Source organism: Lonchura striata, chromosome 2 (genome assembly GCF_050655825.1).
Source record: "Lonchura striata isolate lonStrDom1 chromosome 2, ASM5065582v1, whole genome shotgun sequence".
NCBI lineage: Eukaryota > Metazoa > Chordata > Aves > Passeriformes > Estrildidae > Lonchura > Lonchura striata.
Window position 1 is genome coordinate 17796455 of NC_140704.1, and position 20054 is coordinate 17816508.

At 38.8% G+C, this 20054-nt stretch overlaps 1 protein-coding gene across 34 annotated transcripts in view; it reads right to left on the reverse strand.

Moving 5' to 3' along the window:
• Positions 1–20054, reverse strand: part of KIAA1217 (KIAA1217 ortholog) — a 360062-nt gene that overhangs the window by 143257 nt on the left and 196751 nt on the right. The window contains exon 1 of one of the 34 annotated variants that reach the window (XM_085573033.1): positions 16277–20032. The exons of the other annotated variants lie outside the window; for them this stretch is intronic. Coding sequence (XP_085429159.1) covers positions 16277–16384 — 108 coding nt within the window. The 5' untranslated portion in view covers positions 16385–20032. Of the gene's footprint in view, positions 1–16276; positions 20033–20054 lie in introns of those variants that run through there. 34 annotated transcript variants of the gene reach the window in all.

The window sequence follows — 20054 nt, forward strand, 5'->3', positions numbered from 1 at the left end:
AGAAACCATGTGAGACACACACTGAGAATCAACTTTGCATGTATTTTAAACACAGGTGAAAAACATCTGCTTCTGGATGTAATTCATTACAATGAAAAAAGAATCTAACTAAACAAAGCCACTAAGCTATATACCAGACTATTGTCAAGTCTACATATTTTCATATTTTTTAAAGGCTTTACACAATGTTCTTAATCACGATAAGCAAATACCCCTAGTTACTCCCCACTGGCCACAAAACCTCTGGGAAGGGGAAGCAGAAAGGCACTTGGCCACAAAACCTCAAAAGCAGCTCAGACACACTCCTCTGCCTTGCTCTCAGGGCTTTTAAGTATATCTCAGTCAAAGTTATTCATGAGTAAGCAGGCTATGAAACCCAAATTTATTCTTTCTGCTCTTCAGCTAAAATAAATTCTAAGGATTTAAAGTCCTCATACTACCCTCATCAACCACTATCATAGGCAGATTTAATTTTGAGTAAGTATAGAAAGAAAGAGATCAGAGGTCACAACTAAATTCTTTACCCAGTTTTTTGAGTTCTGATGATGCTTTGTAATCAAAACAACATACAGTGACAAAGTGCTGAAAAGAGAGAAACTAATAGCATGTCCTAGAATAAAGATCTTTACCTCCTTAAATAAGTATCCAAATATACATGCACCTTGGATAGCAATCTTATTGAACAGTCAAGCATACTTAGTTAAATCTATTACAAATTGTTTTCTATTGGACATATAGGCATTCTCTGGGGAGAAATAGAAGTCAGACCATCAAATTCTATTAGCATTAAAAATATCCTTTTCAGTAATGTTAACTTACTCTAAATTGAATTTATAATAAATACAGTTCCCTTTATAAATCAGTATCAAGACACCTTCTCTTTCAGCTAAGGAAAAGTAGTTTACAATGATTGGGTTACCTATTACTGCTGTGGATTTAAAGTTATGTTTTCTTTTGTAAAAAACCCAACACAATCCAAATCAAACGACCAAAAAAAAAAAAAAAAGGCTGAAGTATGGACCAAAGGTACAACATGTGAGCAAGAGGATAAATAAGATGAAATACAAAGGAAAATTTTCCCTATGTGTTCTAATGATTTCATTTATCACATACACAACTTTTCCAAGACAAAGAGCAAATTTTAAGTTAGTTGTGTTTCTTAAGATAATTTGTACTGTGTTTAGTAAAGCTCAAATTTAATAGTATGGCAAACTCTAACTTTTAATGTTCTTGTGCTGTTCTGATCTGCTCTAGACTTCTGGCATTGAAGTTTCACAAGTTCAAGCTCAGTTTAGCAGGACAAGTTCAAAGGTCATATGTAAGATGATATAAGCTGCATGTCACTCAGTAGGTGACAAGTATAACTTATATGACCCAAGGATGGATGTGGATTAAGAATTTTCAATGCTACACTGCAGTCTCCCAATCCTCAGACTTCCATACCTGGAACAAAGCAAGGAGGCTGCATACAAACAGATCTTTATTTGTACTGCAGACCAGCTACTGAAAAATCCTGGAAAACTACATATCCAAGTCAGGGAAGGAGAAGGTAAAAGCACCTTCAAGAAACAGTTCAAACAATAGCATGGTGAAGGAGAAATTACTGACAAGAAAACAATTTTCTAGGAATAAGGAAAACTATTTTAAACATGATATTGGGGAGCAACTGGAGAAAGGCAGCCTGGAGAGGTTTGGAGAGCTGAAGACTTTCTGGGCTCAGTGCTTATGGCAGGGCACTCAAATGACAAAGCTGTCACTTTTTTCTTCCCCAAACCTGGTTCTTCTCCTAGTGTTATGTGGTACTTCATCCTTGTCACCCAGGGGTTACTGTGGCCTAGAGATTATTTCAGGAATAAGGAGGACTAGACCAAGGGTCCAGCTACTCCAGTAGGCCATTTACACCACCAGCTTGAAGTAGGTACCCAGAAAATTGGTTAGGAAAAGTTGAGCAAATAGTGATGCTGCTCCAGAACTCCCTCTCAGTCCCTAGAAATTTGCAGTTCTGTAATTTCCTGTTCCTTCTTCCCTCCATCACATCTCATTCAGTCATCTAACTTCTCACTGCACTGGAGTCCCTTGAGCCACTCCATAATTTGGATGATTGTTTTCCTACAAATCTTGTCCCCCTGTCCTGTTACACCATTTTGTCATTGGAGACACCTGGACAACTACTCAACTTACGTGAGCATAAGGAAAAAAAATACAATTTTTTTTCACTTCAAAATACCAAAACACTTCCAAAATAAATAATCTACAGACTAATAGTCTAATTCTGGTGTTTACATAAGTTCAGCCTTTTGGATCATTATAGCCACTGTCCCCTTGTGCCTCCATAAAGCAAATAAAGAGAAGCTATAGTGACATATTTGTGTTAAGCAATATTTCCCACATCCTAGAGATAATATTTTCCTGATTATTCAGAGCTGTGAGAATACTCTCAGATCACCAATTTAAGTACTGTTGTAACTTAGCATCTTTTTACTGTTTAGCAAGCTTCAAGATTTTAGAAAATATTAAGCTGCCAGAGGTCAAGCCTTTTTCAACTCTGCACTGGACAAAAACATCCCATTTTAAAAACCAGCTTACATCAGGTACTCGCCTCAAATTTCTGACAAGAGAGTGGTTACAATGTAACTAAAACCTAATGAGTTTGTATTATATAGATTTGAACTGCATTTCTATATATCAATTTTTTAAGGAATTCAATTGTAGAGATTCAAATGTCCCATAAGTCCCATCTTTCAAACCCAAGACACCAACTGACAACACCAGAAATTGTGATACTGTTGTACTTAAATATCAAGCATCTTACTTCACAGTGTTCTCAAGCACCTACCTCATAGTAGAGGTGATTAAACATGTTTGCAATAACCATTATTTTTACACACACACATAATATATAGGTAGATAATGTGTAGATAGTTATTATATATAATAAAAGCTTTCACATAAGGATGCGCTTTAGGTACACTTTCATGATTTTTTTTACTTCAAGGATTTCTAAGGGTCAAAAGTTCTATGAATAATCATGGTTCTTATCTGGTCCTTCTGTAGCTTTTTTGCGAATTATCTGCCCAGTTTTAGAATACTTGCATATTCTTATCTGGTTTATATTAGGACAAACAGAAGCACAACCAGCCCCCAATCAACATTAGAAACCACAATGCTTTAAAGTAATGGTCTTTCATTGCAAGCAGCTGTTTACTAATAAACATCTACAGGAGAAGCTAGAAGGAAAGGCTGTAGGAGAAAAAAACAGTACTTAAATTAAAAAGAAAAAACAAGACATGTAACTAAAAGCGCTTCTGAACCGAAAACATCTTTCTGGCATCCTTCCCAGGTCAAGTTTGATTCTATGTCCTATGTGATATTTTATATATCCTTGTATTTGAACTACACCAACCATATTTTGCTTCTTCCTTCTATTGGTTTTTGCACTACTCCCACAATGGTGTCACTATATAAAGGAAATGCACCATAGAGTGCTTTATGCTTTCTATTTGTAACTGGATTGAGGAAGCTATTTAAAAAAAATTTCTAAAAATCCTTAGGTATATCAATAGTATTCATTAAACAGGGCAGGATCTTCAGTAAGAATTCTGAATTTTGAACTGAGTTTTGCATGCTTTGTGTTGCCTCATAACGTGGTTTTTTCAGCCTTGACCCTAAGCTCTAAAAATTGTAGTTTCTCTAATTAGCTAACATCATGACAGTATCCACTGTTTAAACAAGATGTTAGATGGCTCCTTCCTCACAGAGCTCAAACTTCAAGCAAAAGAAGTAAAAGATGGCAATGCACTAATTGCAATTTTTTAGAAGACAAAACTATTCAAACACTGATCTTCCCTAACAGTACACTGTAGAGTCCCACAGGGTGTGTTTTAAGTGTAAGCTTATCAGTGGGCATTTTTAAGACACATGTCACCTGATCCATTTTAGACAGCTCCTTCAGAGTGAGCACAGAACTGAGATTCCACTCCCTAAGGGGAGCCCCTATTAATTAGTGCGATTGCTTGTGCTAAGCAGCATGCAGCTGCACCCTGTTAGTCCACTAAGATGCCATGGTAGGCACAGCTCTCACAGAGGAATGTGTCAGATGGCAAGAGGGATCTAAAGGCAGGAAATCTTAAGGAGCAAACTTATTCAAGCAGCTTGTTCAGGGCTTAACGGGCACATAAAAGAAAGCAAAAGAAGCAAGCAGAGAAACATGCTTCAAAACAAAGGGAAAAGTGTAATGGAGTGAGCAATAGTAAATGAACTCCCACAATTAGTTTGCTGGAAATAATACTTGGCAATGGCACTGAGAACTTCAGAGAAATGCCTAGTGCTACACCCTGTCCACAAAGAGAAAACAAAAGAAATCCACCAGGAAATTGTTCATATTTCACTAAGCCATCCCTATAAAAGCAAAAAAATATGCTCACAAATATTATCTAAATTACTTTAACATACATAGCTTATGCATGTCATCAATGCTCTGAACTTACTGTGAGCTGCCCTGCTACCTGGGGGAATCATTCTAATCCTGTAAATCCTGAAGAATTGTTTGAATAACTGCAAACTTCTCAAACATCTCATCATGTAAAAAAATCAGTGTCATCCTTCCTCGTTCAAGTGTCTCTTCTCAGTGCAAGTACACAGCTGTCCAAAAGGATCAAGTTTCATCTTCCATTTCAGTTGTGATGGATCCCATACTGAAGTCTATAAACAGCCTTAGGTACATCATTGGTTACAAACTGGTGCATTTCCTAACCAACATCATTAAAATATAAGGCAGTTCACTGAACTTGAAAAACAGTAAGAAATTACTCTCCAGAGTGCAACATCTGGTATAAAGGAAGAGAAAAACACTGTTTTCAAGAGCAAGACATTTAAGAATTGGAGGCTAAACCAAAACACATTAATCTATCTCCACCCCCATGTTCAAAATCAAAAACAGAAAAAATACCCTTTGGTGCTTCACATTAGGAAGATACAAATCCGAGATGTCTTCCATCTGTTTTGTTTGCTGTTATTTAATAAAAAAAGCAAAATCATCCTGTTCTTTTTTTTTCCTCTGCTTTCAGTAGAAATCCTGAAGGATATTTTCAGACCTGTAATTCTAAGGTTTTTACACTGTTCTCAACCCGTGCGAATTGGTTGCCTATAAAATTTAACTACTCTGCCTTAGTGAAGCAGTATCTGAGCTTTTCAGACATTATTAAAATGATTCTGACTAATCTAACATGTATCACAAATCTAGCTGAATTTAGGGAGCCAGGTGAGGAGGTAATTTCCTCTGTGCTCCTGTAATAAACTCTTGACCTCTCTGGTACATTTGTGAATAGTCCATGGCTTTTCAAAGCCCCTGCTGTCCCCAGAAGCTACCAGGAGCCACAGACCACCAGACAGTGACAGCACTGTCTCATCCTACAGTAGTGGCACAAGGAAATTGGGTGGAATTGGGCATATTGGAAACTTCCTTTCACTGGAGAAATTCTTGCTGCCTCATTAGAGCTTATGGCTCATCTGCATGGTCAGAGGAATGAGTCAAAATCCCACCTGCAATGCTTTGGAATGCTGGGAAGGCTCCTTGGCCACTGCCCCTTGGCTCTCATTGCACAAACACTGCTGCACACACTTTCAGTTACCTACTGATCTTGGATGAATACCTAAGACTAAAGTTTGTCTTTCCTGAGGCCAAGAAGTGTTTGAAGCTAACAGATAGATATCCTTTTTCCTATCTAAATATATCCCTGTGGTACTTACAGGTCTGAAGAGCCACCTGTGGCTGAGTTCTATCTGGATAAGATTTTGTTCTATTTCTCCTTTTATTTTTCAGAGAAAGCCTTAATGCCCTGGCTCACCAGCTGAATGAGTTCAAGCTAACTTCACAAAACTTAAACTAGTTTCTGTAATAGATGCTACTCTCTCTACATATTAAAACTTAATATAAAGCTTGTCACCACTTTTAAGGGACATAAAAATGCTTTTAAAATCCTTGTGTACCAATGTCAAATTCTCTGTGATTCACACAACTTAAAGCCTTAAATTTTAGGTATTCATGACGGCAAACCAAGGCAGAAAGTGGACTTAACACTTGGGTTTGTTTCCTGAAACAATGTCTGCCTTCGTTTTAAACCAGCATCACATATTATAATACCAATCTAATTTAAATTCTCTACCAGTGGTAGGTGTGGTGGAACATGTCTTTGCAATTTTTTTAAGATATTGAGTGAAATTTTTATGTTCATTTAAATCAGGAGTATGAGTTTCCTCAACTTTCAGCAAAGAAAAGAATTAAAAGTAAACACCTTCTAAAGACTTGTTTCCCACAGTTGAAATTTCCTTATGCACAGTTGAGTAAATCATGTCTCTCCATCCAGGTACAAACATGATTGCACAAGTTAACTTAAACAGTAAAATTCTAACTGCTCCTCAGCATCTGCCAACTTTCAATGCAAGTGGTGGGAAAGTTGTATCAATCCTATTAGAAAGAGGAAAATATTTTCAAGGTCTCAAGTCAAATGTGCTATTGTTTCACTCTTGCAACACAACAGCACAGAGACACTCCTTCAAGTAGTATTTCCAGTATTTAAAATAATTACATGGACTTTTAAAGTGGTATGAACTCTTGTCCTCAGCATCTTATTATCCAAACAGCTTTATGCTGTGCAAAATGCTATCACCAATCTGCATACACAGGGCCAAACTCCCCTCCTTTCCAAGCCTGAATACAAGAGACTTCCACAAAAATGCTGTGGGAGAAAGCTTTCCCATGGGAAAGGTCATGTGGTGATTCCACTGACCCTGGCCATTGGCACGAGATGACTGAGGGACACTGAAGGTCACTGCTACCCCGACACACTTGGCTGATGGCACAGACCCACAGGCTGTCCCTGACATTTCCCCAGACTCATTCATGCTTTCACAGCCATCTCTCCCCTCCACAGGCTCCCCAGCCTCCCCACAGTGAGGGAACGAAGGAATCTTCTGGTGTTTTATGAAGGAAATAGCTTAAAAGTATCATTTCTATACAAATATGAGATTGCATTAATTCAAATATACAACACAATACATTTCAGAGAAGTATTTGGTAGCTGGCCTCACATCACATCCTGTCTGGCAGGAGGGAGCCATGCAAGCCAAGCACAAGTCCTGGAAATAAAGGGCACACCACAGACAATGCTGATCCCTTCAGAGCATGGAGAAATGGTCAGAAGCCTCCAGAGATGACAAAACTGAGGCTTCATCAATGGGTGGAACAAAGTGCAGGGCAAGTATTTGCAGAAAGGGTGATTAGTGAACATTGTGCTGGGTTTGTCACAGCAGTAGAGTCATGGGAATGGAGGAAAAACACTTCTGCACCACAGCATGCTTTTCAAAGAGCTTTACAAACTGAGTCCCTTAACATAGAATTTGGAAGGCCTTCCATAAAGTGTAGTGCTATTCCCAGTGCTTATGTGGCACTAGCAATCCACAGCCTGAGAATTACAGGCAGAAATGATGACAACCCAGGTCAAGCATCAAGAAATACAGGAAGCACATTTTTCATCAGCCACAAACTCTGTACACAGCCTGGAGACTTCATAGAGAACATGACCCAGCTCAGGAAAGTGCAGACAGAAACCCACTGCTGCATAATACATGTCAGGGTGCATTCTGGTGTCGTCTTCATCAGTAATTAATTGGCTGACTCCATCACCCACACCCTACAGGTGTGTTGTGGCTGTCAGCAAAGCTCAAAAAGCCTGTGTGAAATAATACTCAGCCCCACCAAGAACTCTAATAAAAGCAACTGTACACTTGAATCATTAGCACATACTCTGGATGCTTTATTTTCCTTTAAATTATTTATACCATAGCAGATGGAGAACTGAAAGTGACATGCAGACTAGGCTTCTATTTTATATAACAAAACATACACTTCTTTTAAAAAAGAGGAACTACAGGTTCAAATTAATATTAAAGGGAGTTGAATGTACTCTTGGTACAAAGAAATGTTTTAGATCACAGTTATCTGGGAAACAAAATATAACTTTTATCCATTGAAAATTTCAGTTCAAAAAGTGCTTCTTTTTATAGGAGCTTGAGGAGCGATGCTTTGGGAGCAGAGCTTAAGAGACTCAGTTTAACAAAGTAATAAATAATGTTAATGAATGAACTCTCATGCTCATGGACTTAGTTCTTGACTCATCTGCATAAATGTGGCACACTTATCATGTGAAACTGATACAAATTTTCAGTCTATATATTAAAGTAGGTACTTATGAAAATATGAACATTCAAAGCATTTCAGTATTCCTTCCTTTGGATGACACAAAATTTCTTCACAGCTTTTCAAAAATTCTACTTCCAAAACCAGAAATATCACTAAAACAGAGTGGGGTTTTTTTTAATGCAAAAATAAATAAATAAATAAAGCAATAAATAAATTAATTAGTTAAAGCTTGAAAAGCTTGAAAAGCTGAGACTGCGAAAAAAAGTGAGATTTATTTACTTCATTCAGACTGAAATTTCAGGGGGAAAAAAACAGGAAAATGTTGTGAATTCCTGGCATGTGCATTTCTTTTTTACTAATTCCCTTCCTCTGCATTTAAACACCAGTAAAAGACCATGGAGATGAAGTTTTCTGCTTATTTTGCTGAGCCAATGCAGCTGACAGTGATATTGCAGACCTCTGGGGGTCACCCACACAAACTTGGAAGGCCCACCACTGCAGCATGGGGAAAAAATTACTTACTTTTATTACTGTCAAGCTTGCTACAGCCTAATGCAATAGCAGGATATTTACAAATGCAGACTGTCTAGACTATACAAAGTATAAACTGGATCGAGCCAGCTTTTCTTTAAACTTAGGCTATTATCAATTTTTATTACAAATTTGGTTTTCTCAAAACAGAAGCAAGATCAAACAAGAAAGAAGGAAAGAGTCACTAAAGAAAGAAAGCAGAGCTAGATTAACTACTTTACAACTGACAGTACTATCAATTTATCCCTCATTTGATTGGAAATTGTAAATTACAAAAGCTTTAATTTGTGTTGATGGTTTCAATAAAGAAATTATATTAAGGCAAATACAGTTCAGATGGTTTCTGGAACCATTAGGTCAAACCCCAAACTATCCACACAGTGGAATGAAGATCACAGAATGGGTCATGCTGGCAGGGATCATCTGGTGGTCTCCTGCTCCAGCAGGGCCATCCCACAGCACATTGCACAGGATTGTCTTCAGGCAGTTCTGGAGTGGCTCCAGTAAAGGAGACTCGACAACCTCCCTGGGCAACCTCTTCCCATGCTCAGTCTCCCACACAGTAAAGGATTTTTTAAGTGGGGAAAGCTTCCTGTCCCTCAATTTCTGCCTGTTGCCTCTTGTCCGGCACCACTGAGAAGAGATTGGATCCATCTCCTTGGCATCCTCCCTTCGGATACTCACAGGCAGGAATGAGGTTCCCCCTCAGAATCCCACACTACCTTCAGCTGGGCTACACACAACTGAACTGCAGCCTGAATTCCTCAGGCCCAGACATACAGACCTCCTGTACATCATTTAGGGAATCCTTCCCAGCTACTAGAATTAAACTGCTCAGCACCAGCAGCTTTGAGCAGCACTCAGTCACCTCAGTCACTGGGTTCAAAATGCTGCAATCAGCTTTGGTGCACAGCTTTGGTCCCCTTAACCCCTTCTAAAACTGTGTGTGCCTTTCTGACACACCCATGTTATGCCCACCACCTGTTAAACACTACATGTGCAATATATTTCTTTACCTCCTTTTTTTAATTCTGGTAGGATTGCAAGAGCAGATCAAGAATTATTTTCTGCTTAAAGATTTCTCATATTGCTTTGACATAGCCCTTGTCCTTTCCTTGTTTCTGACTCAAGTTCTAACAAAAATTTCTCATTCTCAGACTATGTCACTTTGCTCTTTTTCTCCCTTGGAAAATTCATTCTGATTTTTGTCACCACCTTCTCTCAGACAGACTCCCTCCCTCATTCTGCTGGGCCCACAGATGATTTTCAAACGGTGCGAAGTCCCATTTGTAGGTATGCTTCCATCCATTGTGGGACCTTGCTCTAGTGAAGGCAGGTTTTTTTTGTCTCCTTCTTACCCCAAAATAACTTGGTTGTGGGTTATTTCTTGACTGCTTCAAGGTATACTGTATTCTTGTCCATGTTCAGAAAAATTTACTGTAGCCAGATCCATTACTCAGAAGTGTCAGTACATGAAGAATGGATGGGGGACTTTGGTGGTACCTTACAAAGTATCAATTTCAGGGCAGACCAAGCCTGGGATCTCTAACATTGGCAAGACTTTTACTGCTATAAGCAAAAATTTTCCCAAGGAATAACTGAGGTGAAATTCAAAGTTTTCATCAAAGTAGAAAACTCCTCTGAATTAAGTACATCAAAGATTGGGAAATTTTTGTGGTGGCAATCATACAGGCTTTTCTTGTGCTTGTTTATGATAGCTGTATATAGGTATCCTGGCTAGGATAACAATAATATAGATATTAATATTCTAATTGTAAATGGCAAATAGTATTTACCCTAACTCTACTTTAATTTTATTCACCGACTCTTTTTACTGTAATATTTTGCTTACTACTCTTATTTTTATCTTAAATTTTCAAGTAACTTAAATTTTTAAATATTAAAGCATTTTTTTTTTCCTAAAAGAGCTCATTTTTACTGCAGTCCTATGTTAAAAAGCAGCTGGGTCAAACTCAGTTTCATATGAACAGCACTCGAAACATTAAAATTGCATGAATAGCCAAAAGCCTCAGTTGCATAACCAGGGCTAAGGAGCAGCCAGTAAGTATTTACCAATCACCCCTATTCATCAGCAACTTCTGTTTGACTAAAGCATGCTAGAAAAGCAACCTGTCATAGTTCAAAGATTTAGAGATATGAAGAACCTCTTGCTTCCCTTGATAATTTGCCAGAATAATGAATCATTTCTACATGAAAAATACTATGCATTAATGCTGATTGCAATCTGCCCAGCTCTCCAGCTATAACTTTTAGTTTCAGTTATGATTTTTATTGCTGTTCTAAAAAGCCAATATAAACCCAGTATATTTTCTCCTGCTTCCAGAGAATTAAATTTCTTAATTGAGGAGGATCTCTATTTTGATTGTGTCAATGGATAAACATCACCATTCTCAGAGAGCAACAATTTCATGAGATCTCAAATCTTTTGGATGTCCTTCTGTAGTGCTCCCATGGCTCAACATCTCTTCTACAGCAGGCATTCCTGTCACAATGCACATCCAGAGGTAAGGCTATCTTTGAGTCCTAATCACTGTCTTCCTGGAAAATAACTCCTTCTCCTTTTATGATAGCATCACACTAGGAACTCCTGTGAAAACAGAAAGATAAAAAGCTCCTTACAGCTCTTCCAGACTTACGATTTTCCAGGGTACAGTTTACTTTGTTCTGGAAATTCCATCTGGACAAGTGGTGGAAACTCCTCCAGTGGCAATATTCAAGACTTAGTTGATGGGTGTGGATAATCTAATCTAAATCTCTGCTTTCCTCAGCAGTTCAGATGCCACCCAGAGGTCCTTTCCAATTTAGGCATTACTATGACACACAATCACACATTTGCTCAAATGCAGTTACTCCATTCTCCACTCTGCTTTTCAAAAGTTGAGGCCAAACTTTACAAAGTCATCTGATCTTGTGGATTTATAATGCCACTGCTGGTTCTTTCAATACCAACTCGGTATCTTCTTTTAAAGCCTTAACCTGTGAAAAGTTTTACCTATGTAGTATTGCAGTATATTAAACACTTGCATACATCATGTATTTACACATGCTCATGACCATTAATTGGCTCTACTCTTTAGCCCTAAAAAGTGACTCTGCAGGCTGCTGCAGGTTTCTGCACCACCACAGCAGAATCAGAGCAGGAACTGTGAGCAGAGCACACATTTAGACTGTCAGACCCAAGTAACCACCTTCAGAACAAACACTCTGCACATTTCTGAAAGTGGTTTCTTGGGTCTGACATTTCATTAGCTCTGGCTTTATCTCTTAACCCAAATGATATGTTTACACATCTGAAAATCTTTCCTCGCCTGTTTATTTATGATTATTTGCAAAATCACCATTCTCTCACTTGTAGCTCTTCACATCTTTACAAAATTGCTTGCCAAACTTCTATTTTATTGATGAAATACTGAGGAAACAAAAGATAATGCCCTATTAAAATATGTTCTCTGGCTGGGATACACTCTGGTTTTGTAACAAGATACTGTGTACTTACTAGGACAATATGTCACACTCCTATAGCAAAAGATTGTATTGCAATTGCTGGCAGCTAAAGCAGAATTAATTTCTTCAACAAAGCCCAGATCCCATTAAAAAGAAAAATTTCTATAAAATCTGTCTGTCAATATATTCCCAAGAACTGTTTGAAGAGATGATATTTAACATTCTTCTATATGAAAAGTCTTAACTTCTAGCTATATTTACCTCCTCCCAAATGAACCCATTTTACCACAAATTTACAAAAAATATAACATAAGATTGAGTACCAAACTCCAGCTGGCAAACCAGGTGAGAGCACTTTATTACCAAACTTGGAAGGAATCCATGGATTTCTTCAAATGTTAAATGTCACCTACTTCTTCCTGTGCTAGTCCCAAGGGCCAACAATTCTCAAGGCAAATTTAATTTTCCTTGAAATTTATGCATGGCAAAATCCAGAGCATGAACCTTCTCCTACCTGTGTCTACAGGTAAATCATACTCTTGATTTCAGTTTTCAAGAAGGAGGTATAGAAACCATGCTGGTATCCCTGAGCAGGCCTAAAACCATGCCAGATTACCTGTTCTGGTAATCCACCCCTACTGGAGGCTGATACACCTCTGGCTACTCTCCCAGAGGTTGAGGTTGGGAAGAATCTGTATTTTTTTTTTTAATCTTTCATCATTCAGATCATTTCCTGCTACAATAATCACCTTTTTCCAAATATCAAGACAATGATCCCTAAGCACTTACTACTAGTAGTCTTTCTGTAAAGGTCACTGTACTCTACAAATGATTTATAGCAACCTGTAATGTAAGAGGGAAGATAAAATACCCTGCAAAATAAAAAAAAAAAAAAATAAAAGCAAAGCAACTGCATCATGGTTTACTCTGATTTTGTTTAGCTAATACTGTGGCTGAACAAACTGTCAGAAGCTTTTTGGCTTGTGAAACAGTATCTGCAAATCTTTAAACAATGTGCTTCTTAATGGTTGGATTAACTCAAACTGTACAAACCCCCTTAGATTAAGACTGCACTGCTTTCATGTGAAGTAGAAAGGCAGTGTGTCAGGGAAATAAAGATTTTTGTCCTGCTGACTCTCAGCCTACCAAGCATGGAAAAGGGGGCAAAAGGCCTTGTTATGTGGCCTGTGATCTTATCCCTTATCCTTTTTGACCAGCACAAACTGTCAGGAAAGAAATAGCTCTGCTGATAAGAAGGAATACCTCCCTCTCTTTTAAGTGGAAGTATAGTAGCTGTTCTCCTTCAAGTCAAACAGAGCTCATAGTGCTGTATTTATTTAAGAAATTTTCCAATATGATGAAATATTAACTTGTTTTGGCTGTGTCTCTTTGGATTAGGCTGAGAAAAAGAAGTACAACTCCCACAATGTCTCCAGATCTCAGCATCACTGTTCTTTTGATCAGTACACTCTGGACTTACAGAAGCAAATTGCAATCATACTATCAGTCCAAAAAAATACTGTTGAAAAACAGCACTTGCATTAACATTTTCATCAGATGCTTTTGAAATCATCTTCAATGAACAGCAGTTAACTCAAACTTCCACCTGGGACAGCAAAGTCAGTTTGATGTTTGTATATTCCTACTTACTGAGACCCTCCAACAGGAAGAGCTTGGTTATTAAAAACCAACTGCCTGTGTACTTACGTGGAGCTTTTAGGAAAGGCAATGGGGAAAAATGGTGACATTTTGCTAACAACCAACTTCACTTCCATGGGGGATATTTGAACATCATGCCTAATGTTGTCTGCAGCAGGGGCCTAAATGAGAAACAGCTGGTTGATCCTCTTCAAGGTGACAGGAGAGGCAAGAGAGATTACATGGGCTGAGTCTGGGCAAATTTGTTCTTTGCAATGCTTCTTGGTGCCTGAGCTTCCAAGTGATCAAATAGCAGAGCAGGTTATGACTGCTTACCTGTGTGTTATGAACAAGCAAACTGGAAATTATCCCTTTATTTGTGAACCAAGGCAATCTAGTCATGGAAAAGATAAACTTTACTGAGCATGGTATCACAATATGCTGCTGACCTTGCAGCTGCTGCCAGTCATTAGTTTTCAAAAGGATTTTAAAGGTTTTACTCTTCAGTGCAACACCCGATACACCTAGAATGGACTCAAAGCAAAACATTCTCCTTCGCTCATCCAGACTTTTCTTCCCCTAACAACTCTTATTCAACTTTCCCTCCCTCCTGGATTTCAATAAAATTACTTAAATCTGGCTGTTGCAACAGAACACCACCAGACTCAGCTTCTTTGCTGAATTTGGGTGAACAAATGTAGGTGATTTTGTGGGTTGGCAGAGACAGCAATATGAAATCAGGCTGGCTGTTCTGGTTAAATGAGCAGTCAAACAGTATGTAAGATTAGGTTTCCAAACACAGCTCCCTGCCATACACTGAGGTAAGTAAAACCAGATCATCGCCCTCATCTCCACTGAAAGTATCTGAAGGCAGAATGAACATTTTGAAATTATGACTGCATTTTAAAAGACTTCTGAAAGATCACAGAAGCCAGACATCCAAGAAAGTTTTCAAACCACAGGGAAGATAAGCTGAAAAACAAAGCAGTAGTGGCTAGACAAACCTCACTTGAAAGGCTTGATAACTTTTGTCTGACTGCTTTTGCAGAGGAACTTAGGAATTAGAAAAGCTATTCTGCTCTCAAAATCTAATACTGTGCTCCTAAAATTAAAAAAAAAAAAAAAAAAGAGAGAGAGAGAGAGAGAGGACAATGACAAAAGCACAGACATTTTGGCAGTATCCAGGGAAGTTTGACAAGTGGCAGCAGAAAGCACAGATCAAAAGACCAAAAGTTCTTTTATTGTGGAAAATACCTAGAATTCCATGTTTATCTTACCACAATAAGCAACTGAATGGTTATCTAAACTGCCCTTGTTTTGCTAGGTGACTTTACCCCACATTAGTTTTAGTCTGGTGTGTTTAAAAGGCTACATAGCAACTCAATCTAATCTAAAAGTTTATGCATCTTCTTACAGTCATCACAGAGAATGATCACCTTAAACAAAAAATCTCTTTGGTATCAGTTCAGAATTACTTGCCCCAGTTACTACACCTAAAATCACCTTGCTGTAATACATCACAAAAAAACCTCAGCCCTTTCTCTGACAGTACATCACTAACAGGTATTGTGAGAAATCCACAAAAGTACATTTAGAAAAACCCAACCCTACATAAGAAGCATCTCGCAAGAACCTGTTTGAGTACTTGTGAGTCTTTATTTTTTTCCTTCATTTCCTTAGTTCTCCTTTTACAAACTTGGAAAGTTTCCTTAAATTCCAAGCTGGCTTTGCCTATATACCGCAGGAACAAAGAAATCTGTCTAGCATCTTATAAGTGGGACTATTCTTGGCAAAATAATCTCTCTTAGACAGGTTTAAATCCTGCAGAAACAAGACTGAACTTGTGAGTTCACGTTTCTTTAAAACAAACCAATACCTCCTGTCACAGCAGGAGGAAAAGAAGATATGTCAAACCCAGAATATTACAGCAGAAGGTAGAAAAGACATGAGAAAAAATGTAGCTCACTCATCTTCACTATTCAAGTACCTTCAGAGTAGAAGTCTACTGTTTTCTAACCCTTCAATTCAGAAGAGGCCCACAAAATCCAGAGTCCTGGAAGACTTCCAGTAAAAAGATTAAACCCTGCATACAAATATTCTCTATAATTAAAGAAGAAAGCATTTGGTTTTTGAACAGCATATGACAAATTTTGAAACCATGAGATAAAATCAAACTGCATTTTAACATGCTTCAAGAGAAGCCTTTCTCTTGTCAGTTTCCCTCTTGAAAACATCTGATAACTACTGCAGTAACATAATGTTTTTCACACCTCTCAAAATCAACCTAGAAACCTATGGACAAGAGGATAATAGTAATGAACACTTAAGGACATTCCTTCTTACAGGGAGCAATCTTTTGAATATAACAGCCTATCCAAAAGCTTCCACTCTGTCTTGCACAAGCCCCACAGAAGAAAGCCGTGCTCTTTATCACATCTGTACCTGGCTTGCAGGAGAATCACCAGAGGAGCAGCAAAGAGCTGAGAAGTTCCTTTTTCTTCTCGGTTGTGCTACAGGAGCACAAGTGGTTACCTCCTCCCCAAAAGCCATCCCCTCAATAGCAGACTGTCACCAGCATGGAAGGACAGAAGCAGGAGCAGCACAGGCCCTTTTCCTCCTGATGCAGCTGTGCACATGCGGCAGAGCCTCATCTGATGTGCAACTTCATTACACATCCGGGTGTATGAATGAGTCATGTATAAAAAATACTGGTTTCTCATGACTGCATCTTCCACACGGGTGGGGACTGAGCAAATACATGGGCTGGTGTGCACATGGGCTGGAAACTACCCTTTTGTGACAGGATTAATACCCAAGACCAAGGAAGTCACAACTTAGCAATGAAGGAAGAAGGTAACACGTGTGCAGTAAGAAGACATGAAGGAGCCATCAAAGTAACACAAATAGTTAATGCTGTGGTGGTACATCTCGAAGTAAGCTACAGCAACAGCCAAGTATTATACGTGACCTCTGCAGCGGTCCTGCATTACTGAAAGCCATTCGCCAGCCTCATGAAGAAACCTGACTCCACTCGCTGTGGGGATCCAGGCTCGGAATGGATGGAGCCAGTTGCTCAGGACGGGATTAGGCCCCGTGGCCGGGCCCATGCAGCAGCGCCCGGCAGCTGCTGGCCTGAGGCAGCCGCGAGCCCGGCGTGCCGCAGCGGCAGCAGGTGCCCGCGCGGGAAATCGCCGGCTGCCACGTCCGGTGTGGAAAACACTTGGTAAAAATAAACCAGAAGGGAAGTACACATGAGCCAGAAATTAAATGCTTGCGTCTGATATCAGAGGAAGAGCACGTCGGTCAGACAATCCGCTGGGGGTTTGAGCCAACTGCACCCTGGTCAGCAGGAACATTTTATTGGCATCAATACCAGCACCACGAGGGCCAAGAAAAACATTTTGTGATCTGCGCCTCCTTGCTCCACCCCATCCCACCCTTTTGTGATGCTCTGAAGGGAGAGGTTCTCCGCTGACTTCCAGAAAGGTTTGATGCTGTTTCTATCACGTTCTCATTTAAATTCCCCAGTGACAGACACCATACTAATTGCCTCTGGTAAACAGAGTCCCTGGTCTGTGTAGTGCAGAAACCCTCCTCTGCCCCGCTCACCCACGTAAGAGGCTGGCAGAAGGCACCATCCTGCCTGTATTCCCACTGCTGGACTTCATATTAGCCAAAAAGGTGGCAACTTGGATTAGCAGCTGAAAACAAATTGGAACAATAGAGATCCTCTAAAAAACCCCCCAAATACTGCAGAAGTTACTGACAAATCATGGTAATTGCATTACTGTGGTGATCCCGTTCTAAGATCACAGAGCTTCTCCCACATCCCTGGGTAGTAGACATTGACATAATGTTTTCTGTTTAATACAAAGCTATTAAACAATTTTAATATGGAATAGCTTGTTTTAACAAATAAAGATCATGTGAGATCCATAATGAAAGAGTGGAATTGGCACACAGTATCTGTGAGGTTCTGGAGTGGGTTTTTCTTTACCGACTTTTAGAGAAATACATAATAGATAGAAATATAAGTAGATCAAGAATTTTCTCAACTTATCACTTCTCTGTCAAAAACAAAAAAAGAGAAAAGAAACTGTTTAGAAACTTTATAAATGTTCTAATTTTTTGGGTACACTTTTTAAATTGAAGCATTTATGTTACATGTGTATATTTTAAATTATATTTTACATGATCCTGAAAATAATTCTTCCTTCCAAAACACATTTCCTCTCTTTTGAATTAACCAACCAATGTCATGTAATAGTTTATTTGTTCAGCCAATGGGAAATAAGTGGCATTTCTTTTTACTTATTCTAATCAAAGTCAAATATTAGTTCCTTCTGTGAGTAGTTTGGTACTAATTACAACAGTCTGATGTATAGTATTTTGTGTTACTAAAAATAGGGCTACAAATTAATAAATGCAGCTAAAATTATGCTTTCAAAGCACAGTGGAAGAAAGCCCAAAGCTCATACATAAACATTGACAGCAGGTCTGTTTCCAGACTTTAGACACCCACACACCCACAACATAGGTGCACATTGGAAAAGTCTCTGCTTGTTCATCTGGGAGGAAGTGTATCTGAAATGAACACATCACGTAGGATTTAAAGTCAGAATCAATTTCTTTCAAATTAAAAATAAACCCCTTTTAACTCTGTTTTTCCACTCTTATTTAAGTTTTCCTCTTGCTGCCTTCCTCCCTTCTTGAAGGACAGATATCTCCTTCCAGACCGAAGAAATATTAAGCTTCAATTGAAATTGAAAACTAGTTTTTCCCTTTTGAATGAAATAATTGCAATGAAGATAGTTTATTAAAGCTATGTGTAAGAAATGTGTAAGAAACCCCTTAGAAGGGGTGAAATAGTCTTAAAACTTAATTGAGCCCCGGAATTTTCAGTCATGAGACATTAATATAGTCAAGAATTCAGCAGTACAAAACAGAACTGGACATTCATGTAGGCATCAGGAAGACCCAGTCTTACAACTAGCAAGAAGATAATTTTGGAAGATAAATCTCAAGATGTGGGACAAAATAATCTGTAATTACTAAAGATAAAAACATACATAATGGCTGATTATCCCACATCTACCACCTGACAGATGTTAAGAAATTGCCCTTAAGAGGCAGAACTCATAATGAAAAACATATTGGTCTTTTGGATTTCATAATCCAAAGATAACCTAAGAGAATAGCTTCTCTCTTCCGTTCCTAAATAACTAATTTTGAATTTTAGACTTTGATTTATTTTAAAGTGAAGTACACCTATGGCAGTGTATTGATCAGCCAATGAAAATCTTTCCTAAAGATTTTTTTGTTTCCTAAAGGCTGGAAAAAATGGCACTGCTCAGGGCTTACTAAGGCAGCAATCTCCTAGTGAATAACAGGAATCACTACAATCCCCTGCACAAGGGGCCACACAAAATGCAGTAGCACAAAAGGTATGAACTGGGACAAAAAATCCACAAGACCAAAAGAGGACCCTTCAAAAGATTCTTGACCAACCAAAAGTCCCTGCATTCACTTGCTGTGTCAAGACTTGATACCACAGATTCTGAATTTACTGAACTGGCACAATTACCACAACTGAATGGATGTTAAAAGCACACATCTCAGGGGCAGCTGTCAGAGTCACAGGTGTTGGCCACAGTTTTAACAATAGCACTGTTTTTCCTGGTGTACTCATCTCATTTGAAGAGAAGGGAAATTGGAATATATGTATTTAAGCAACTGGCTTGTCTTATTTACTCCTGTTCTATTTGAGCCCAGAAAAGACATTTAAATCCCAGAGATTATGGGTAAACCAAACCAGTTAATCAGGCGACTTCAGTGCAATCTGCCTTTGTTAGACAATCAACTGAAAAATGCCGTAAAGCAGTAGCAGTAGTCCAGAGGTGCATTTACTTTGCTAACGACTGACATAAATATGTACTCCCATCCCAACTGACAATGTGCAAATAGCACAAAAGTGCTTCCCAGCAAGAAGCTAACTGGACTATTTAGCTGTAACAAGAACAACCCAAGCATACTCACAACCATTTGCAGGGAAATGGTTTTTGGACACAGCAAATTCACCAGTTCTGAGGCTACTCACAGGTCACCCAGAGAAGTTACACTGTCACCTCAGCACTAACACCAGCCAACCTGTTGCTCTCACCCAACACCTCTGGCTGTGATCATCTGCCAGATAAGTGCTCCTCCAGAGCTGCGGCCAAGT